General features: G+C 41.8%; 1 protein-coding gene across 2 annotated transcripts in view; it reads left to right on the top strand.

Moving 5' to 3' along the window:
• The window catches only part of nmur3 (neuromedin U receptor 3), a 30,208-nt gene extending 21,326 nt beyond the window's left edge, over positions 1 to 8,882 (top strand). For both annotated transcript variants that reach the window (XM_024270471.2, XM_036211825.1), the window contains one exon: positions 6,689 to 8,882. In XM_024270471.2, coding sequence (XP_024126239.1) covers positions 6,689 to 7,119 — 431 coding nt within the window. In that variant the 3' untranslated portion in view covers positions 7,120 to 8,882. The remainder of the gene's footprint in view (positions 1 to 6,688) is intronic.
• Positions 8,883 to 15,422: the final 6,540 nt, after the last annotated feature.

The following is a 15,422-nucleotide window of genomic DNA, read 5'->3' as shown; positions in this document are numbered from 1 at the left end:
TATGTGGGAGAAGCAAAGCAACAAAACCAGCAAAACTTTAAACAGACCAACAACTGAAACTATGACAAACACCCAGAAATGGAACAAAATAACAGACAAGGTAAACTCCCAGAATGCACGTTGCCCACTGCTTCTGTTAGCATCATTGTACTATCAAAAATAAAGTATTGAGCATACAGGCTTTCTGCAGGTAAAAAACGGTCAAACGTGTGCAGCCAGCACAAAAACATCCAGGTGATAGACCAAACGGTGAACCCGTTTATGCTGTTTATGAACCTGTTTATACTTTTAGCATGAGCATGCTGCAGGTGACAGTATAGTGGACACATGTATAACACATAGAGGGAAGTGAGGATGAAGTAGATGGAATGCAGGTGTGTCGTATGGTTGAAACAGACTCAGGTTCTGGGCCTGTGGACCAAATGCTCCCTGTAACTGCCAACACGGCGGCATGCAGATAACTTGGGGGGCAGGAACTGTCTCGACTGGTCCATTATTAAAAAAAAGGATTGTTGTTCTTCCTTCTATTTAATATATTCTATTGCATTTTCATAAACAGTGAAAAAATACAAAATAAAAATATCTTTCAAAGGCATGAATACAGTATGTCCTAAGCATGTCCTTGCCGCTACCTGCCCTCTCCCTCGCTGTCCGCCTCCGCTGCCCCCACCACTATGCGACATCGCCGCCCACACTAAACACCTTGGACCTGCTCCTGTTTGCTAAGCAGTCACAAACACCCCAGACTCCGCCCCTTTTCTTCCTTCAAGGCTGCTCAGAGATGTATGTGACAAATTGATGTACAAACCACTTTTTTCAGAAGGGTGGCTCTTCTTGGCCTGTCGTCTTACTTTTTCTGTAGCTACCATTTAATGTTTTGGTCCTGGGGAAACCGAACAGATTGACGCAAGAAAAGAATCTACAAAAGTACATTTTTGGATGTCCTTAGCAAACAGAGGTTATTAGCTAGCCACGCCCACATTCCTATATGTTCATATTTTTGTGTTAGATCATTTTTGTTCAGCTGTAGCCAAGGATCAACATATTACATTTTCACAATATTCTGTTGAAAAATGTGCGTGTAATAGGAGAACGGCACTTTTGCTAGCTCGCCACACAAATGCCATTAGAAATCTACATCCCATTGCAACACTTTTCGCAATTGCTTCCGAAGGATGCCCAAGAAGTTAGGACACGACTGATGAAAATCCCTTGGACTAGGTTTTGTTTGTAACTGGTACTAAAAGTTTTTTTCTTGGAAAATTCAAGATGGTGGCTTCTTCCCCAAATCAAAGGTCTAAGCTCCAGAGGTGTAGACCAAGGCTGGCGGCATGTGTGCTTTTTTAAAAATTCAAGATGGCAGGCTTTTTTATTACTGAAGTACCGAAATTGGCACCGCTTAGGAACAGAAACCGAAGAACCACTTTGGTACCAGAACCGAATAAAACCAAATCGGTGCCCAACCCTAGCCATGTGGCTATCCCATAATGATTACAAAAGGTGCCTTAGATATCCCCAACACACATGTTATGGTTTTGTTTGTGCATTCGGATCTTTTTTTTTTTTTTGTCTCCATAACCGATTTTCAGGCCATTCCGAATTCTTCCCTTCTCCCTTCCCCTTCTTTGAAGTGGCAGAAGTGTGTCAGAAAAAAATATTTTTTCAATTTCACCCTCTAAAGAGAGGGATACGATAAACCGCGTCGGGCTGTGGAGCGCTTTTCTTTACTTTGGTGCGCTCTGAACCACCGACGTTTACATTTAAATGTAAGTCATGACTTTTTGTTGTAGCATGATTTTTTTTAAGTAGGGCTGTCAGATTTGTCGCGTTAAAAACGCATTAATCTGACATGTGCTTGACGCCGACAATTTTTTTGACGCGTTAATCGCGGACTTTCTCATACGTGTTTTTCCATACCGCGCACGCAGGCGTCCCGCCCTCTAACTCACCGGCTGCTCTCACTAGATCACGGGCGGGTCTCCAACCACCGATCTGCGAGCTAAAACCGGCCGGCACTAGGACCTGGAGAGCTCCTGCACCCTAACCCGGCTCCGGTTCGCGTCCGGTACCACGTCTGGTGGTACCGGCTCGCGTCCGGCGCCACTGCGGACCCCCGACGTTCCGAACAGCAAGAGGTTTAAGCGTGATCCAGCCCCAGCATAGCGGTCTGTCTGCCGGCATATTCATGGCGTGAGCTCCGCTGGACATGTCGCTGCATCGAGCTGCAGCCAGAGAACGCGGCGGCAGTAACAGACTCAAACTATCCACAGAGTATCCCGCTTTTCTCAGTCTTTAATGTTTTAAAAAACAAAAGTTAATTTGAAATGATAAATCTCTATTTCATTTATTACTGCAGTTCAGCAGAGGAGGAAAAGATTTGGTCCTGACAAAAAATGAACATGAAAGTGTTATGGAAATTTTATTTTTGATGTTTTTTATTTTATTTTACTGAACGTTGATTGAAGTTTTGAATTTAAAATCCCCTTCACTTGCATTTGGGCTTTTGTTAGGCATTTTATGTTACAGCCTTTTATTGTTAAGAAAGTTTATCTCAATACAATGTTACAAAATAAAGTATTTCTGATAAAAACTATATATTTTGTCATTCTTGTTTTCATAATTAATGTAGAACTGCTAAATTCCACAAAGCACACATTTTTTTCCTTAGAAAAAGGCCACATGTAAATTTGCGATTAATCGCGAGTTAACTCCGGTCAAAATGCAATTAATCGCGATAAAAATTTTAATCGCCTGACAGCTCTATTTTAAAGTTATAAAACCGCTGTTGTGATGCATATTCAAGCGCTAGCGGACCTGTGATTGTTGGTGACGTCATCGAACGAAAGTGACGTCTGCATTATGAGGCATTATTTTTTCACAACTCTCCGTTTGGAGGGATAAATGAAGGAGAAGGGAAGAATTCAGATAAGGCCTTTGACTTACCATAACCTTTCAACCATTAACACGATCAACCACAGAGATTACCCACAAACCTCAAATAGCACCTTAAGTAATCAGGGCTGGACATGTATGACAATTTATGTGCAATATATTCAATCTCACCCACACCTGTTACCGTCCCTCAGTACTTCCATATATTTTATTCATCTTACATGCACCTTCAAAGTTGTACTCCGCTATATCATATATTATATTGTATAATTATTTATCCATCCATCCATTCTCCTGACCGCTTCTTCCCTTTCGGGGTCGCGGGGGTGCCGGAGCCTAACCTGGCTACTGATGGGCGAAGCGGGGTTCACCCTGGACAGGTCGCCAGTCTGTCGCAGGGCCTCATTATTTATTTTTTGTTTTTTGTATTTTTCCTTACTGTACTACTATTGTGTGTACAGGTACCTCCTGAATTGGCGAGTATATCGGCTTCTCAACACAAGCATCATCATAAATTTGTCACAAGATCATGTTAACAACACTTACATCATCAGAGTGCGTCTTTAAGTAGTCTGACAGAAGAATTCTATCTGGTGACAGAAACTCTCATTCATTTACTTTTCTGAATCAAATGGATTCAAATGAGATTTTTCTTTAAAATAACATAATTCAGGACTGAAATAAAATTGAAAAGCGATTTGGATGAGCCGTGAAACCGTTTTATGTCCTTTCAAAGGTTCATTCATTACTGAAGAAGACGAAGCATAACTAGCGTTAATAATGTTGGTCTGACAGGTGCTCCATAACAAACAAACAAAAGAAAACATGTTTCCAGGTCCATTAGTGAAAGCACATATCCGTTGTCAGCCATTTGTCTTCTATTGCAGCAGGTTACTGGCTATAAATAGAGAAGGAAAAACTATTAAAGAGAAATTGCAAATGAATTATTCAAAAATCCTGCCAGTTTTTCTGCTTCTCAATGAAGGAAACGGCTTCAGCGGACTGGATTGGTTGACTTTTAGATTATTAACTCTGCTCCCATATATATTGGCTGGTGTTAAAGGTAAAGGTGAAATACCCCAGGAATAATAAAATACATGCATCTGGAGTCCGTACTGTATTCTGTCCGTGATGGTTCGCTTTCTCCTGTTCTTGATGTGAAATAAAAGATGAGGTTTGTTGACTTTTTTCAAGCTTTTCATCGCTTTTGCAAAGAGGAAATCCATTCCAGCCCCCACGGAGCTGGCTCCACCTCAGTAATGAATATGTGAGGCGTCAGTCAGTTTGAGCAGCAGCAGAAACGCAGTTTAACAGAAGGTGAGAGAGGGTTCTAAAATGAGGAATCTTCTGGAACTGAGAAGAAATCTTCCTGAGTTTTATAAATGCCAGGAGAATTTCAGAAACAAAAAAGAGGCGTTCAGCATCTCCTTGACATATATAAAGAATTTTCAAAGAGCAGACAAAGTTCTCAGTCAAATTCTTAAGATCGTATGAAAGTTTAAAAAGTATTGCCTCAGGCGTTAAAGTCTTTTTTGAGGTCAGAGACTGTTAAAAACACAAACCTTTATTTTAGAAAAAAGAAAAAGGTGAGACCTGGATTTCTCAGAACAAGCCAGGCTGGAAGGTTTAAACAGTTAACAATTTGTTTACACGCCTCCAGCCGTTTAGGGCAAACTTTGACAAATGTGTGGTTGTAAAAGATTCTGGGAAAAGTTTGGATTTTACGGTTTCTTTAGAAACTTCTCTCCAGAGAAAAGAAAACATGTGAAGAAAAAGAGGTGAGGCTGAAAGAGCGATAATGTCAGATGTCTCTGCGTTTTCTGCAGCCCAACAAATGGACTCTGATGCCCACCAATGTTGAAAACCCAATTTGGTTTGCATCTGCGGCGCCACGAGAGCTCAGTGTGAAAATGAGCCACGCTGAGAGCTTCCTTCTCAACCCGCTTGTTTTCTCCTTCACTTTTCAGGCAACAGCAGAGAAAGAGCTGAACCTGACATTTTCATGTTCTTTTGAAACACCAAAAACAGCCCAAACACAACAACACTTTTCTGTTTAACACCGGAGATGTCTCCAACCTCACCTGAATCTTTAACGTACCAAAGCTAGTCACATGACTCTGCAAAGCTGCCATTCATGGGTCAAAATGAGCTGATTTACAATGATTAGGTGAACACTTCACACTTTAAAGCAGGGGTCCCCAAACTTTTTCTTGTGAGGGCTGCATAACACTTTCTTCTCTGATGGGGGGCCGGGGTCGGTTTGGAGGCTGACAAAAAAGTGTAACAACCACAACGTAAAAATGTATGCTTTTCCAGAAAGGCACTCATAACAATTAAATAATAATAAGTCATTAATTTTTGTAATCTTCACAGAAAAAGAATATAAAATCATATTAAAAATTAGACCAACTAGAAAAGTTCCATTACCTGCGATAATGCTAGTGTGAACGCTTTTTGCTGAATGTGGTCACTAAATGCCGAAGCTTTTTGCTGAAGATGCTGAAGAAATGTGTTTTAATTGCCGAATGTCATGAACATGCTGAACGTTTTGATACCAAACTTACATAGTTTGTAGAAAGTGCACAAAGAATTTGAAGAATTTCATGAAAAAAACTGCAGTGTTGCTAAAATACTAGCTTAACTCAGAATCAGCCTAAAAGAACCTTGGTAGATGCCAAATTAGCCAAAAATATCAGCATGTTGCTAAACTACTAGCTAAACACAAAATTAGCCTTAAAAACCTCCCTAATAATAATGTTCTTAACATGCCAAACATTATTGTATTGGTTTTAAATTGTACACAACATTCACAAAAAGTACGTAAAAATAAAAAAACTGTATAATTTCAAATTTTATATAAAATTTATAGAACCAAAACTAAAGCATGAATGTCAACGTCACCAAAGCACCACTGTCAATCAATCTCCATGTCACTGTAAACAAAAGTTCTGTAATTTGTTACATTTAAAATATTAGTTTTCATCAGATTAAAATTTTGAGTTGATGAATTTTATGGTTGATTATTTGATGATTTGAATTTTAAATTACATTTTTTTAATTTAAAAGTTTTACATTCTAACACATCTATAATCCATCCATCCATCTTCTTGACCGCTTCTTCCCTTTCGGGGTCGCGGGGGTGCCGGAGCCTATCCCGGCTACTGAAGGGCAAAGGCGGGGTACACCCTGGACAGATCGCCAGTCTGTCTCAGGGCCTCAATCACACACATTCACTCTCACATTCACACCTAGGGGCAATTTAGAGTCACCAATTAACCTATGAAGCATGTTTTTGGACGGTGGGAGGAAGCCGGAGTCCCCGGTGAAAACCCACGCATGCACGGGGAGAATATGCAAACTCCACACAGAAAGGTCCCAGCCGGGAGTCGAACCGGGGCCTTCTCGCTGTGAGGCAAGAGCGCTAACCACTGCACCACATCTATAATCACGTCAAAAAAATAAACTTGACTACTTAGCAAATGTTGTTGTCGAGGGTTATCTTTAGAACGTAACTCCTGCGATAAACAAGGGACCGCTGTATTTAAAAATACTAGAGTAGCATCAAATCCCTTTTTTAAGACAGTATTTTTCATTGATTTCCTTCTGACAGCCTCAGCTTGAATGCACAGGCCTTACTTTGCACTACAATGTGTGAATAAATGCATAACTTACAATATCTTACCCTCACATTTAAAAGGGAACTGCCGTTTCAGAATAAAATCCTGTCAGATCTGAACAAAGGATCTGATTCCTGAAGGATGTCAATAACCTCGCTTGTTGTGCTTTTATCCTCCAGCGATCGTAGTGGCGGTGTTTGGACTCTGCTGGGCGCCGTTCCACATCGAGCGGGTCCTGTGGAGCTCAGTCAGTCAGTGGACCGACTTGATGCACAACGTTTACCAGTATGTCCACATCCTGTCGGGGATCCTCTTTTACCTCAGCTCTGCGGTCAACCCCATCATCTACAGCCTTTTGTCCACGCGCTTCCGGGAGTGCTTCCGGGAGCTCGTCTGCTCCCACACGGACGACAGCAACTCCGTCAGAGACTCGCCGCCGTTCCCCAAGACTTTACTGGATCCCTCCATGGCGGGCCCCAGAACTCAGGCTCTGATGAAAGACTCCGGCTCCATCGTCCCGTTGCTGTCTCCTAAGGGGACTTTGAGCATGGACTCGGCAGTCCTCACATGCATGTGCAAAGAGGCGCCCTGCAATACCTCAGAGTTTTGACATTTGCTTTAAATACAGAAACGCCCGCGCTGAACCTCTTTGAAACCATGTTTTGAAGAAGTTTGACTTTGTGTCTTTGGGGAGGACGCTTATCCCCACATTTCCCTGTGTTGTGAGAAACCTGCGAGTCCCTCTGGATAAAAGGGTTTGCTGTAGGAATGATTGTTAATGCAACACTCTCCTTATTACGTGCATGATACAAAAGCCTCTCCTCTGCAGCGCTCGCTCGGATCCCCCTGAAGCTGCTGACACTGTAGCTGCGATTTGTAGTCCAACTCAGTCATCACAGCAGCACGGGGAATCCGTGCCAGGAGACAACCGCATCTTTCAAAGCCCTATTTGTTATCTGCTCACTGTCGAGCTGCTGCTATTTGCTCTGGAGAAACACGGGAGCCAGAAAATACAACTGGAATCTGAACAAATTCATGACTTTTAATTCAAAGCTACTGCTTCGGGACATTTCCGTCCATATGGCGGGATTAAGAACTCACAGGTTTCTGTTTCATCAGCATTTCTTCCTCTGTGATGCAGAGAATGAAACAGACGGAGAGACGGAGGCAGAAAATGAGACTCGCTCAAATATGGTGATGGAAAAGAGGTCACTTAATTTAATTTAGCGTTCTGCGTCCCTCCTCGTCTGGAAAAGAGAAAAATCAGCAATGCGGACAAATTGTTGATTGGAAAAGTGGTAAATGGAAAGAGCATTTTTTCCACAACAATCCCAGTTTTTGAAGTTACAGGGGTTCAGCTCTGAGGAGCTACTGCCCAATTTCAGCTCAGTCTAAAGAGAATTGTTCTTGTTTCCTGAAGGCTCTGGTAAAAGTGTGTAATAGAAAGGATGCATTTTCAGCCCAATAATAATCTGCAGATCTTCCTCCAGCAGAATCAGACTTGAATGCTGCTCCAGCATGTAGTTTTGGAGCTACGAGAGGTGAAATGTTCAAGAAAACAAAACAAATCACATCCTTATTTTACATAAAGTCCCATCGTCTGTGAATGTTATATCACACTTCTTAGCTAAATCCCTTTAATTCTTGTTAGAGCTTCACAGGTAAGAAACAAAGTGAAGCAGAAAGTTGTTAAAGTGAGCATCGCTAACGCTATAATTGAAAATGATTGTTGGGTTGGGGTTAAGGTTAAATCACCTCAGAGAACCATTGACTGTATATGAAAGTTGGACCAGATGAGTGTGCTGTCACTTGGAGAAATTGGCTGACCGTCTTATAGGGCGCAGCAGGTTATAAAACGCCTCATCAATGAATGGTCTGTTTTTGAAACGATGGACCGATCTGTAAGATAAATGAATCAGACATAAATCTGTCAATAAATCAAACTTTATTGACTGCGTTTACTTCAGAACTTCTTTGTAACATGCTACATGTTAGCCAGGTTAGCGTATTCACAACATCTGTAGCTAACAAACTTTTGAGGGTCCTCTGGTCACATGCAAGATGGTGCCTGAATCAATCTGTAGTCGAAGCGGAAATCATAACTATTGTTACAGCGTAAGCGAAAATTTCCTCATCTTTAGGAAACCCTTTCAAAATGATATTTTTAAAACCTTTTCAGAACTTTCAGCTTTAAAGCTTTTAAATGTGAATATTTTTTCTAGAAGTTTAGTGTCCAAGATGAGCTTCAACTCCCGAAATGGCATTTTTTCTCTGTGACACAGAGAAAAAAACAGCACAAAGGGTCGATAAAACAGAAAAGAAACAGGGAAAAAAAGGTCGAAAGCTTAAAACAAGGTTTTTTTTGCAGCCGGCTCCAGCAGGGGGAGGGACTTCCGGCTATTAATTTTCAGGTGCCATATTTTTTCTAGCGTAGCCAGATTCTCTTGAAACTTTATTACAACATGTAAAAAACAGCCTGACAACGTTAAAACAAACGTTACTGTGACTACGCTAACTCCCAACTTTGTTAGTAACGTAAAAAAAACCAGCAGTCCGACACAGCTACATGTTAACCGTGTTGATGTATCTACAATAACATACAACCATGTTTCCAACCCGTAAAAAAACAGTAACATTTTGACAGAACTCCGTGTACCTCATAAAACTTATCATTTTTTATAACCTCAAAATCGCTACCGCATCATAAGTACAACCAGAGGTAATCCATATGAGACACTCCACTAGAGGTAGTTTTGTGAAAAACCTTAAGGCTTTTAAGTGCTCCTTATAGTGTAGAAAGTACGGTACTTCCTGCTCCAAGGAAAGGAAGTCGATTCAGTTGCTGTTTCAAGGGAATATGGACGCCACCATCTTGGTGTCAGACAATAGCTGCGTTTCCATGACACATATGAGGAAAACTTTATCAAAATTCAAGGAATGTAAAAAAATAACAATTTCTCAATGACACTGTTTCTATTCATCCATCCATTTTCTTGACCGCTTTGTCCCTTTCGTGGTCGCGGGGGTGCAGGAGCCTATCCCCGCCTACTGATGGGCGAAGGCGGGGTACACCCTGGACAGGTCGCCAGTCTGTCTCAGGGCCTCAATCACACACCCATTCACTCACACATTCACACCTAGGGGCAATTTAGAGTCACCAATGAACCTATGAAGCATGTTTTTGGACGGTGGGAGGAAGCCGGAGTCCCCGGTGAAAACCCACGCATGCACGGGGAGAACATGCAAACTCCACACAGAAAGGTCCCAGCCGGGAGTCGAACCGGGGCCTTCTCGCTGTGAGGCAAGAGCGCTAACCACTGCACCACCATGCAGCCCGACACTGTTTCCATTACATCATAACTATGAGAAAAAAAACACAAATCAACCCACGGAATAAGTCATCAAAAACACGGATGTGAACTTTGGTTTACAGCAGATATATTTCAATTTCCGACACATTCTCATCCCCGAGTCGTCACATACTGACGTTTGGTTAAGGCCTCTTCCGCATCACTTTTCACGTTTTGGGTGTCCTCGGGTTTGGGTACCAGTGCGCGTTACTGGACCAGATCTGGTTCGCGGCCCGGAGGTTTTGGGATCTGTCATTTAATGGGAATAGGTAGTACGTCCAAAAGTGATGAGTTCAGGACACCCAAAAAAGTCTAAAAGTGATGACTTGGGAGTCAATGTGTGTTGAAATTTCTGCCACAGCTCTAGCTCTCATCATCATCTATCAAAGGAGACGTCGGCGTCTGATTCAGGCCACGGAGCGGCGAGCCACTTGGGAGCGGCAGCACATGAAGAGATTTAGGGAAATTTTACAGAGGATCTGTGATCCAACAATTCCACATGACATGCTCAACCTTCGATGAATTTTGATGCTATGGGACCTCTTGTGTTTCCAGTTGTTGGTCACATGACTCATTTAAGTTTAAAGAAGTGTTTTGTTACAGTTTTGAAGAGTATGTCATTTCGATAAACCTCAAAAATCACCTCCTCTATGTGTACATTTTTTTTTCCTATGAATGCAAGTTTTTTTGAAATTGTTTTGTTTCCATTAGGTACATTTATTATCCAATTTGTGCAATTTCACAGTCAATGGAAACACAGCTACTGTCAGTAAGCAGTGATTAAGTAGAGTAGGTCTGAGTTATTGTTTCTATGGCAACTACTCTCTCCAGTCAGGAGTCAGCTTGTTGGAAGGTCACACTCCTTCCACCTGAAAGTGTGCTACATTATATCAAACGTTTTGAATGCTGGAGGTGAGGGCCAACAGGCTCCTCCCACTTTTATTGAGGCATCTGATTGGTCAGTTTATTACTTGACTAACTTGAACTGCAGAAGAATATCATGAAAAAAACAAATATTATCAAGAAGATGTTAAAAAAAGTATGAGAGCCAGAATGTCTATTCTGACCAATAGAACTGAGTAACAGTTGTGTGTTTCTCTATGGAAGTCGGTGAGATTTTGGCTTCTTGGACCCACTTCCTGTTGGGAATGCGAGGAGGGAGCAGTCACCCAGTCCAGTTTTCAAATACTATTTTTTTTCTTTTTTTTCTGATTTGTATTTATTTGGCTAATATTAATTGCTATCCAAATTGAACAAACAAAAACATAGTCAAATTAACTTGAAAAATTTAGAAGAGAATTCTTCTTGCATTCTTCAGGATTAAAATGAATCGAATTATATTTCCAAAATCATTTTTGTGAAATGAAGCCCCAAAAACTGAGCAAACGAGATGAACAGAAAGAATCTTTCACAAAGAGCCGTCTGCTGAAGACCATCTGTACTTGTTCCAGCCAGCTCTCTGCTGGCTCCTGCCTCACAGGAACAAGCAGACGTCGATGCCAACATCCCCACAATCATTTTCAAGACGGTAAAAACATATTTCCCTTTTGCTCAATTTAACAAATGTGTGCCAGATAGGAAGTTTGTGTTAGGTAGTTGTTAAGACTAAAGACGTTGCCTTCATCTCCACCTGCTGTCTTAACGCCTCTCGGCTCAGGGGGAATCAATCCAGCTGGAAAGTGGGGCAGTCAAACATGGAGTGATGACAGACGAGCGTCCTTTTTCATTTTTTTATCCAGAGTTTTTCCTGGTTTGGTTGAGGTGTAAAAAGCATCATGGTTCTGACAAACGAAGCGCTGTATTGCGAGCTTTCTTTAATATGGTGTCTGTTAAGGCATGGCCAGCAATTATGACTGTGATTTAATGACTGCTATTCTATTGTTGTCTGTGATTGCAGCCACAAATTCTGATTGAAGCTATTGTGCAAAGGCTCTGTTCAAAAAGCTGCAGAAATAAATGTGCCATCCATAGGTAACTATTAAAAATGACAGTGCAGACGAACTTGTGATGAGTTTTCATTTAAGTTTTATTATCAGTGGAACGTGTTCTTTCTCTAAAGGTTGTTCCATTGTAATCCCTAGTAGTAACAAAGCAGAGTGGAATTGGCATGTCGGTGTGGATTTGACTCACCTTTGGTCGCTGTATCAGCTCAGTTTTTCAGCTTTAAGCATCATTTTTGGTGTTCTGGGGGTGATGAAATGAATGCAGCCAAACGACATGATCACAGCCTTTTACATGCTTATTTTCTTTTCTCAAAGCCTCCCAACGAACAACCAAGAGGCCATTTTCCTGTCATCAGCAGATGTGTTCTGCACCTGAAGGAGTCATTTCACAGTCAGATGAGTGTGTTGCTCCAACTGAATTAAGAGGTCGTCTCTTGTTATTGAGCTAAAATCAATTTGCATTTGTCTCACTGACTGCAGGATCGTTTCTAGAGCAGCTGCAGACAATCAACAACACAAAAAAGGCCAACACAGTCCCTTTTTTTGAATAGGAAATTCTTTTATTATCAGTAACACAATTCTCACAACAGTGACTGAACACAACTTCATTTCTGTCTGGTTCAAACTGCTCCCTCTTTTCCAGCTTTCTGTTTAGATTTGATCTTCAGGATCAGTTTTAGTTAAAGGGGCCATAGCAAGACTTTCAGATTAAACAGTATCCATATACTCTATGTGATCATATATTACTTTTGGAACACTAAAAAACAAATTATTTATGAAATATTAGTTATTTTTCATTAGTTTTTTCATACCTGGAAGTAAAACGACTCGTTTCCTGAAGCTCCGCCTGCTGCTGCGTGTGGGTCCCGCCCATTTCATAACTCCATTCTAGAGCCTTTAGCAGAGTGTCTGAATTTCTCCCACGAAAATAATTCAAACTTTTTCAAAGATGGATGCACCTACCATATGTCCATGGAGCTATTTTGTGGCCATAAATATTTGAAACCCAAATAAAACATTTTGGAAAAGAAAGGTTAAACCTGTATGGGACATGCAGGTGACCTGCACAAAACATCCTTGAACTCATAGAGAGAAACCTTTTCTACGTGCGTGCTGCAGGCAACAGGTCATACTGAACAGTTACACGACACGTAAGGGTAAGTAAGGATGAAGTAGGCAACATGCAGGTGTGTCGTACGCATTTAAAATAATTTTTACTCCCTCTAATCCTGCAGACTGCACAAGCAGTCCGTTAGTGCTGTCCATGTGATACGTGCATGCTCCTTGCTGCAGCCTTGTTAGAAATGAGGGAATTAGACAATCAGTTTGTGTGGACATCTTACAGGCGTTTATGAGCATTTCTGTTTCACGTGTGCAGCATTTGCGTGCGGTCAGTAAGGAGCCAGTACTCACACTTTACTAATGCTAGGTTCACACTAACCCCGGGCTTACACCGCTAGCGTCAAGGCTTCGTTGCGTTGCGGGAGTGGACTAGCTACAGCCGATGACTTACACCGCTGCTGCTCCAGCCACAGCCTGTGAAAGCTCAGCCCAGACAGAGTAGTGCTGGATCTCTATGATCAGCTTCTCGTCGTCCATGGTTATGACTGACAACGCTGTGCTGCCTGCAACACACTTTGAGTAACCCGTAAATTACGTAATGTTTATGACAAGCTGAAACCGGCGAGTTCAGCGGAAAGTTTTTTTATTTTAAAAATATACCGGATGCACTTTAAATTTGCTCGCGTGGTTTCCGGTTTAAGTCGTGAATAGCCCAAACTTGACAGAATGCGATGACGATCAGCTGCGGCGTCCGTCAAAATTTGAACCAAACAAAAAGGATTCGCAGCGACGCAGAGGTAAGTCCGCAGACGCAGGACGTGAACGCCTGCAGTGGAAGTTCCTCTCACACTTTTAATATTACGAAAAGACTACGGCGCATGCAACTGAGCCGTGATGCTGGCGGTGTAAGCGCGGGGTAAGCGGAGTGGAGTGTGTGAGGCTTCCGCTCTCTCCTGCAATTCACACCGGATGCGCGGTCGACAGGCGCTTCTGCTAGAGCTTTTATTATTTTTGCCATCATGGGTAAGTTAATAACCTGAAAATATGACCCCATGTTTCTGCTAAGAAGAAGCAAGTAGTTAGTAGACCTACACTTCTTTATTTATCTGTTGTGGAGACACACAGAGAGAAGTGTGTGTGTGTGTGTTGTGATTGCATGTTTATGCTCATCTCTACAGTCCTTAAAGATACAAAAACTTGATCACATTTGTCAATCGCTGTGTTTTATTGTGAAAAATTGGTTATATTTTAAAAATAAACCAGATTTTTTCATGTATCTTGATGTAACTTCTTATCAGAATTGAAGCAGATCGTTCGCGGCTCGTGCACAGAGTAGACCAGACCCCAAAACGATCAAGCTTTCCACAGAGGACCGCGGTGCTCCGCGCCTGGTGTGAACCACACCACAGGTCAACAAAGGCGCTGAATGGAAGCGGCCTCCGTTCCACGCTGCCATGCGGTGCTCCCAGTCCAGTGTGAACCAGGTGTAACAGCTAGAGTGGGGCATAAGGACACCGTACGACAGCATCACTTGTATTGGCCTTACGAATGCTTCAGTTCTCTACCAGACCTGTTCAGGGGCTGTGGGTTTTTGAGTTGTCTGGGTCTGTGGAGGGTTGTAAAGACAAGCGGCCACATCGTAATGGGAGCACAGGTATTTCTTGCTGCTCCTGTGAGACTTGCACGACCACCTCAAGTGGTGTTATGAAAGTGGAACGTAGCATTGTTGTGCATGTGGTGGATGATTTATAACGTTCAATGGTTAACTGCGTGTCCTGTACAGGTTTGACCATTTTTTGTCTGCAGAGAGTGAGGGCAGTTAGGACTGAGGCCTTCATTTGATCCCACTCTGAGTCAGGGACTGAAATCTACATAATGAAACTGTTCTTGGTTACTTAGTTTTAGACTAATTTCAAGCCAAAAAGAAACAAACTTGGATCCCAACAAAAACCTCTTTAAAATCAGATGGTTGACAGGAAGCTCTCAGCTCTCTGCTCAGGTGTGAGCAGGAGGTCCTACAGCCGTCTCAGCAGTGTCATAAATTTCATGAATCTGTGTCATTGCACAATGATGGAGCTGTTATTGTTCAGAAAGACCTCCTTCCTCAGATTGTTGAGCAGCCAGATCATTACTGGTGTGTCTTTCCGGTGCTAATTTTGTTATAAAACACACCAGTGAATGTAATTCCAAGAAACTGACAAAGCTTCTGCTTTTTTAGAGATGTGTATGACGGATGTCTATGGATGTTTGTGTTGCATCCAAACAGCAGCTTCTGACTGCGGCTACGCTTTTCAGTTTCTGCAGATGCTCCTGGCTGTTTTTCTTTGTGTAAAATAAACAAACAGTGGCTGTGCAAGTTCAGCCAAATTAATTTACCTTCATATGTATCATGTTGACTTGTATTAGAAATTGGACCAGAAAAACAAGCTAACATCAGTCCCTTAATCATCAGTGAATTTTTTTTCATAGCTGACTCTTGGCTGTTATTTTATATGATGAACTTTAGGTCTCTAAATTAAAATTGACTCAAAATCTATCTTTGGGTTTGAAAATGTGGC

The sequence above is a fragment of the Oryzias melastigma genome, linkage group LG5 (assembly GCF_002922805.2).
Source record: "Oryzias melastigma strain HK-1 linkage group LG5, ASM292280v2, whole genome shotgun sequence".
Classification (NCBI taxonomy): domain Eukaryota; kingdom Metazoa; phylum Chordata; class Actinopteri; order Beloniformes; family Adrianichthyidae; genus Oryzias; species Oryzias melastigma.
The sequence above is the reverse complement of the archived record's forward strand: the minus strand, read 5'-3'. Positions and strand labels throughout refer to the sequence as shown.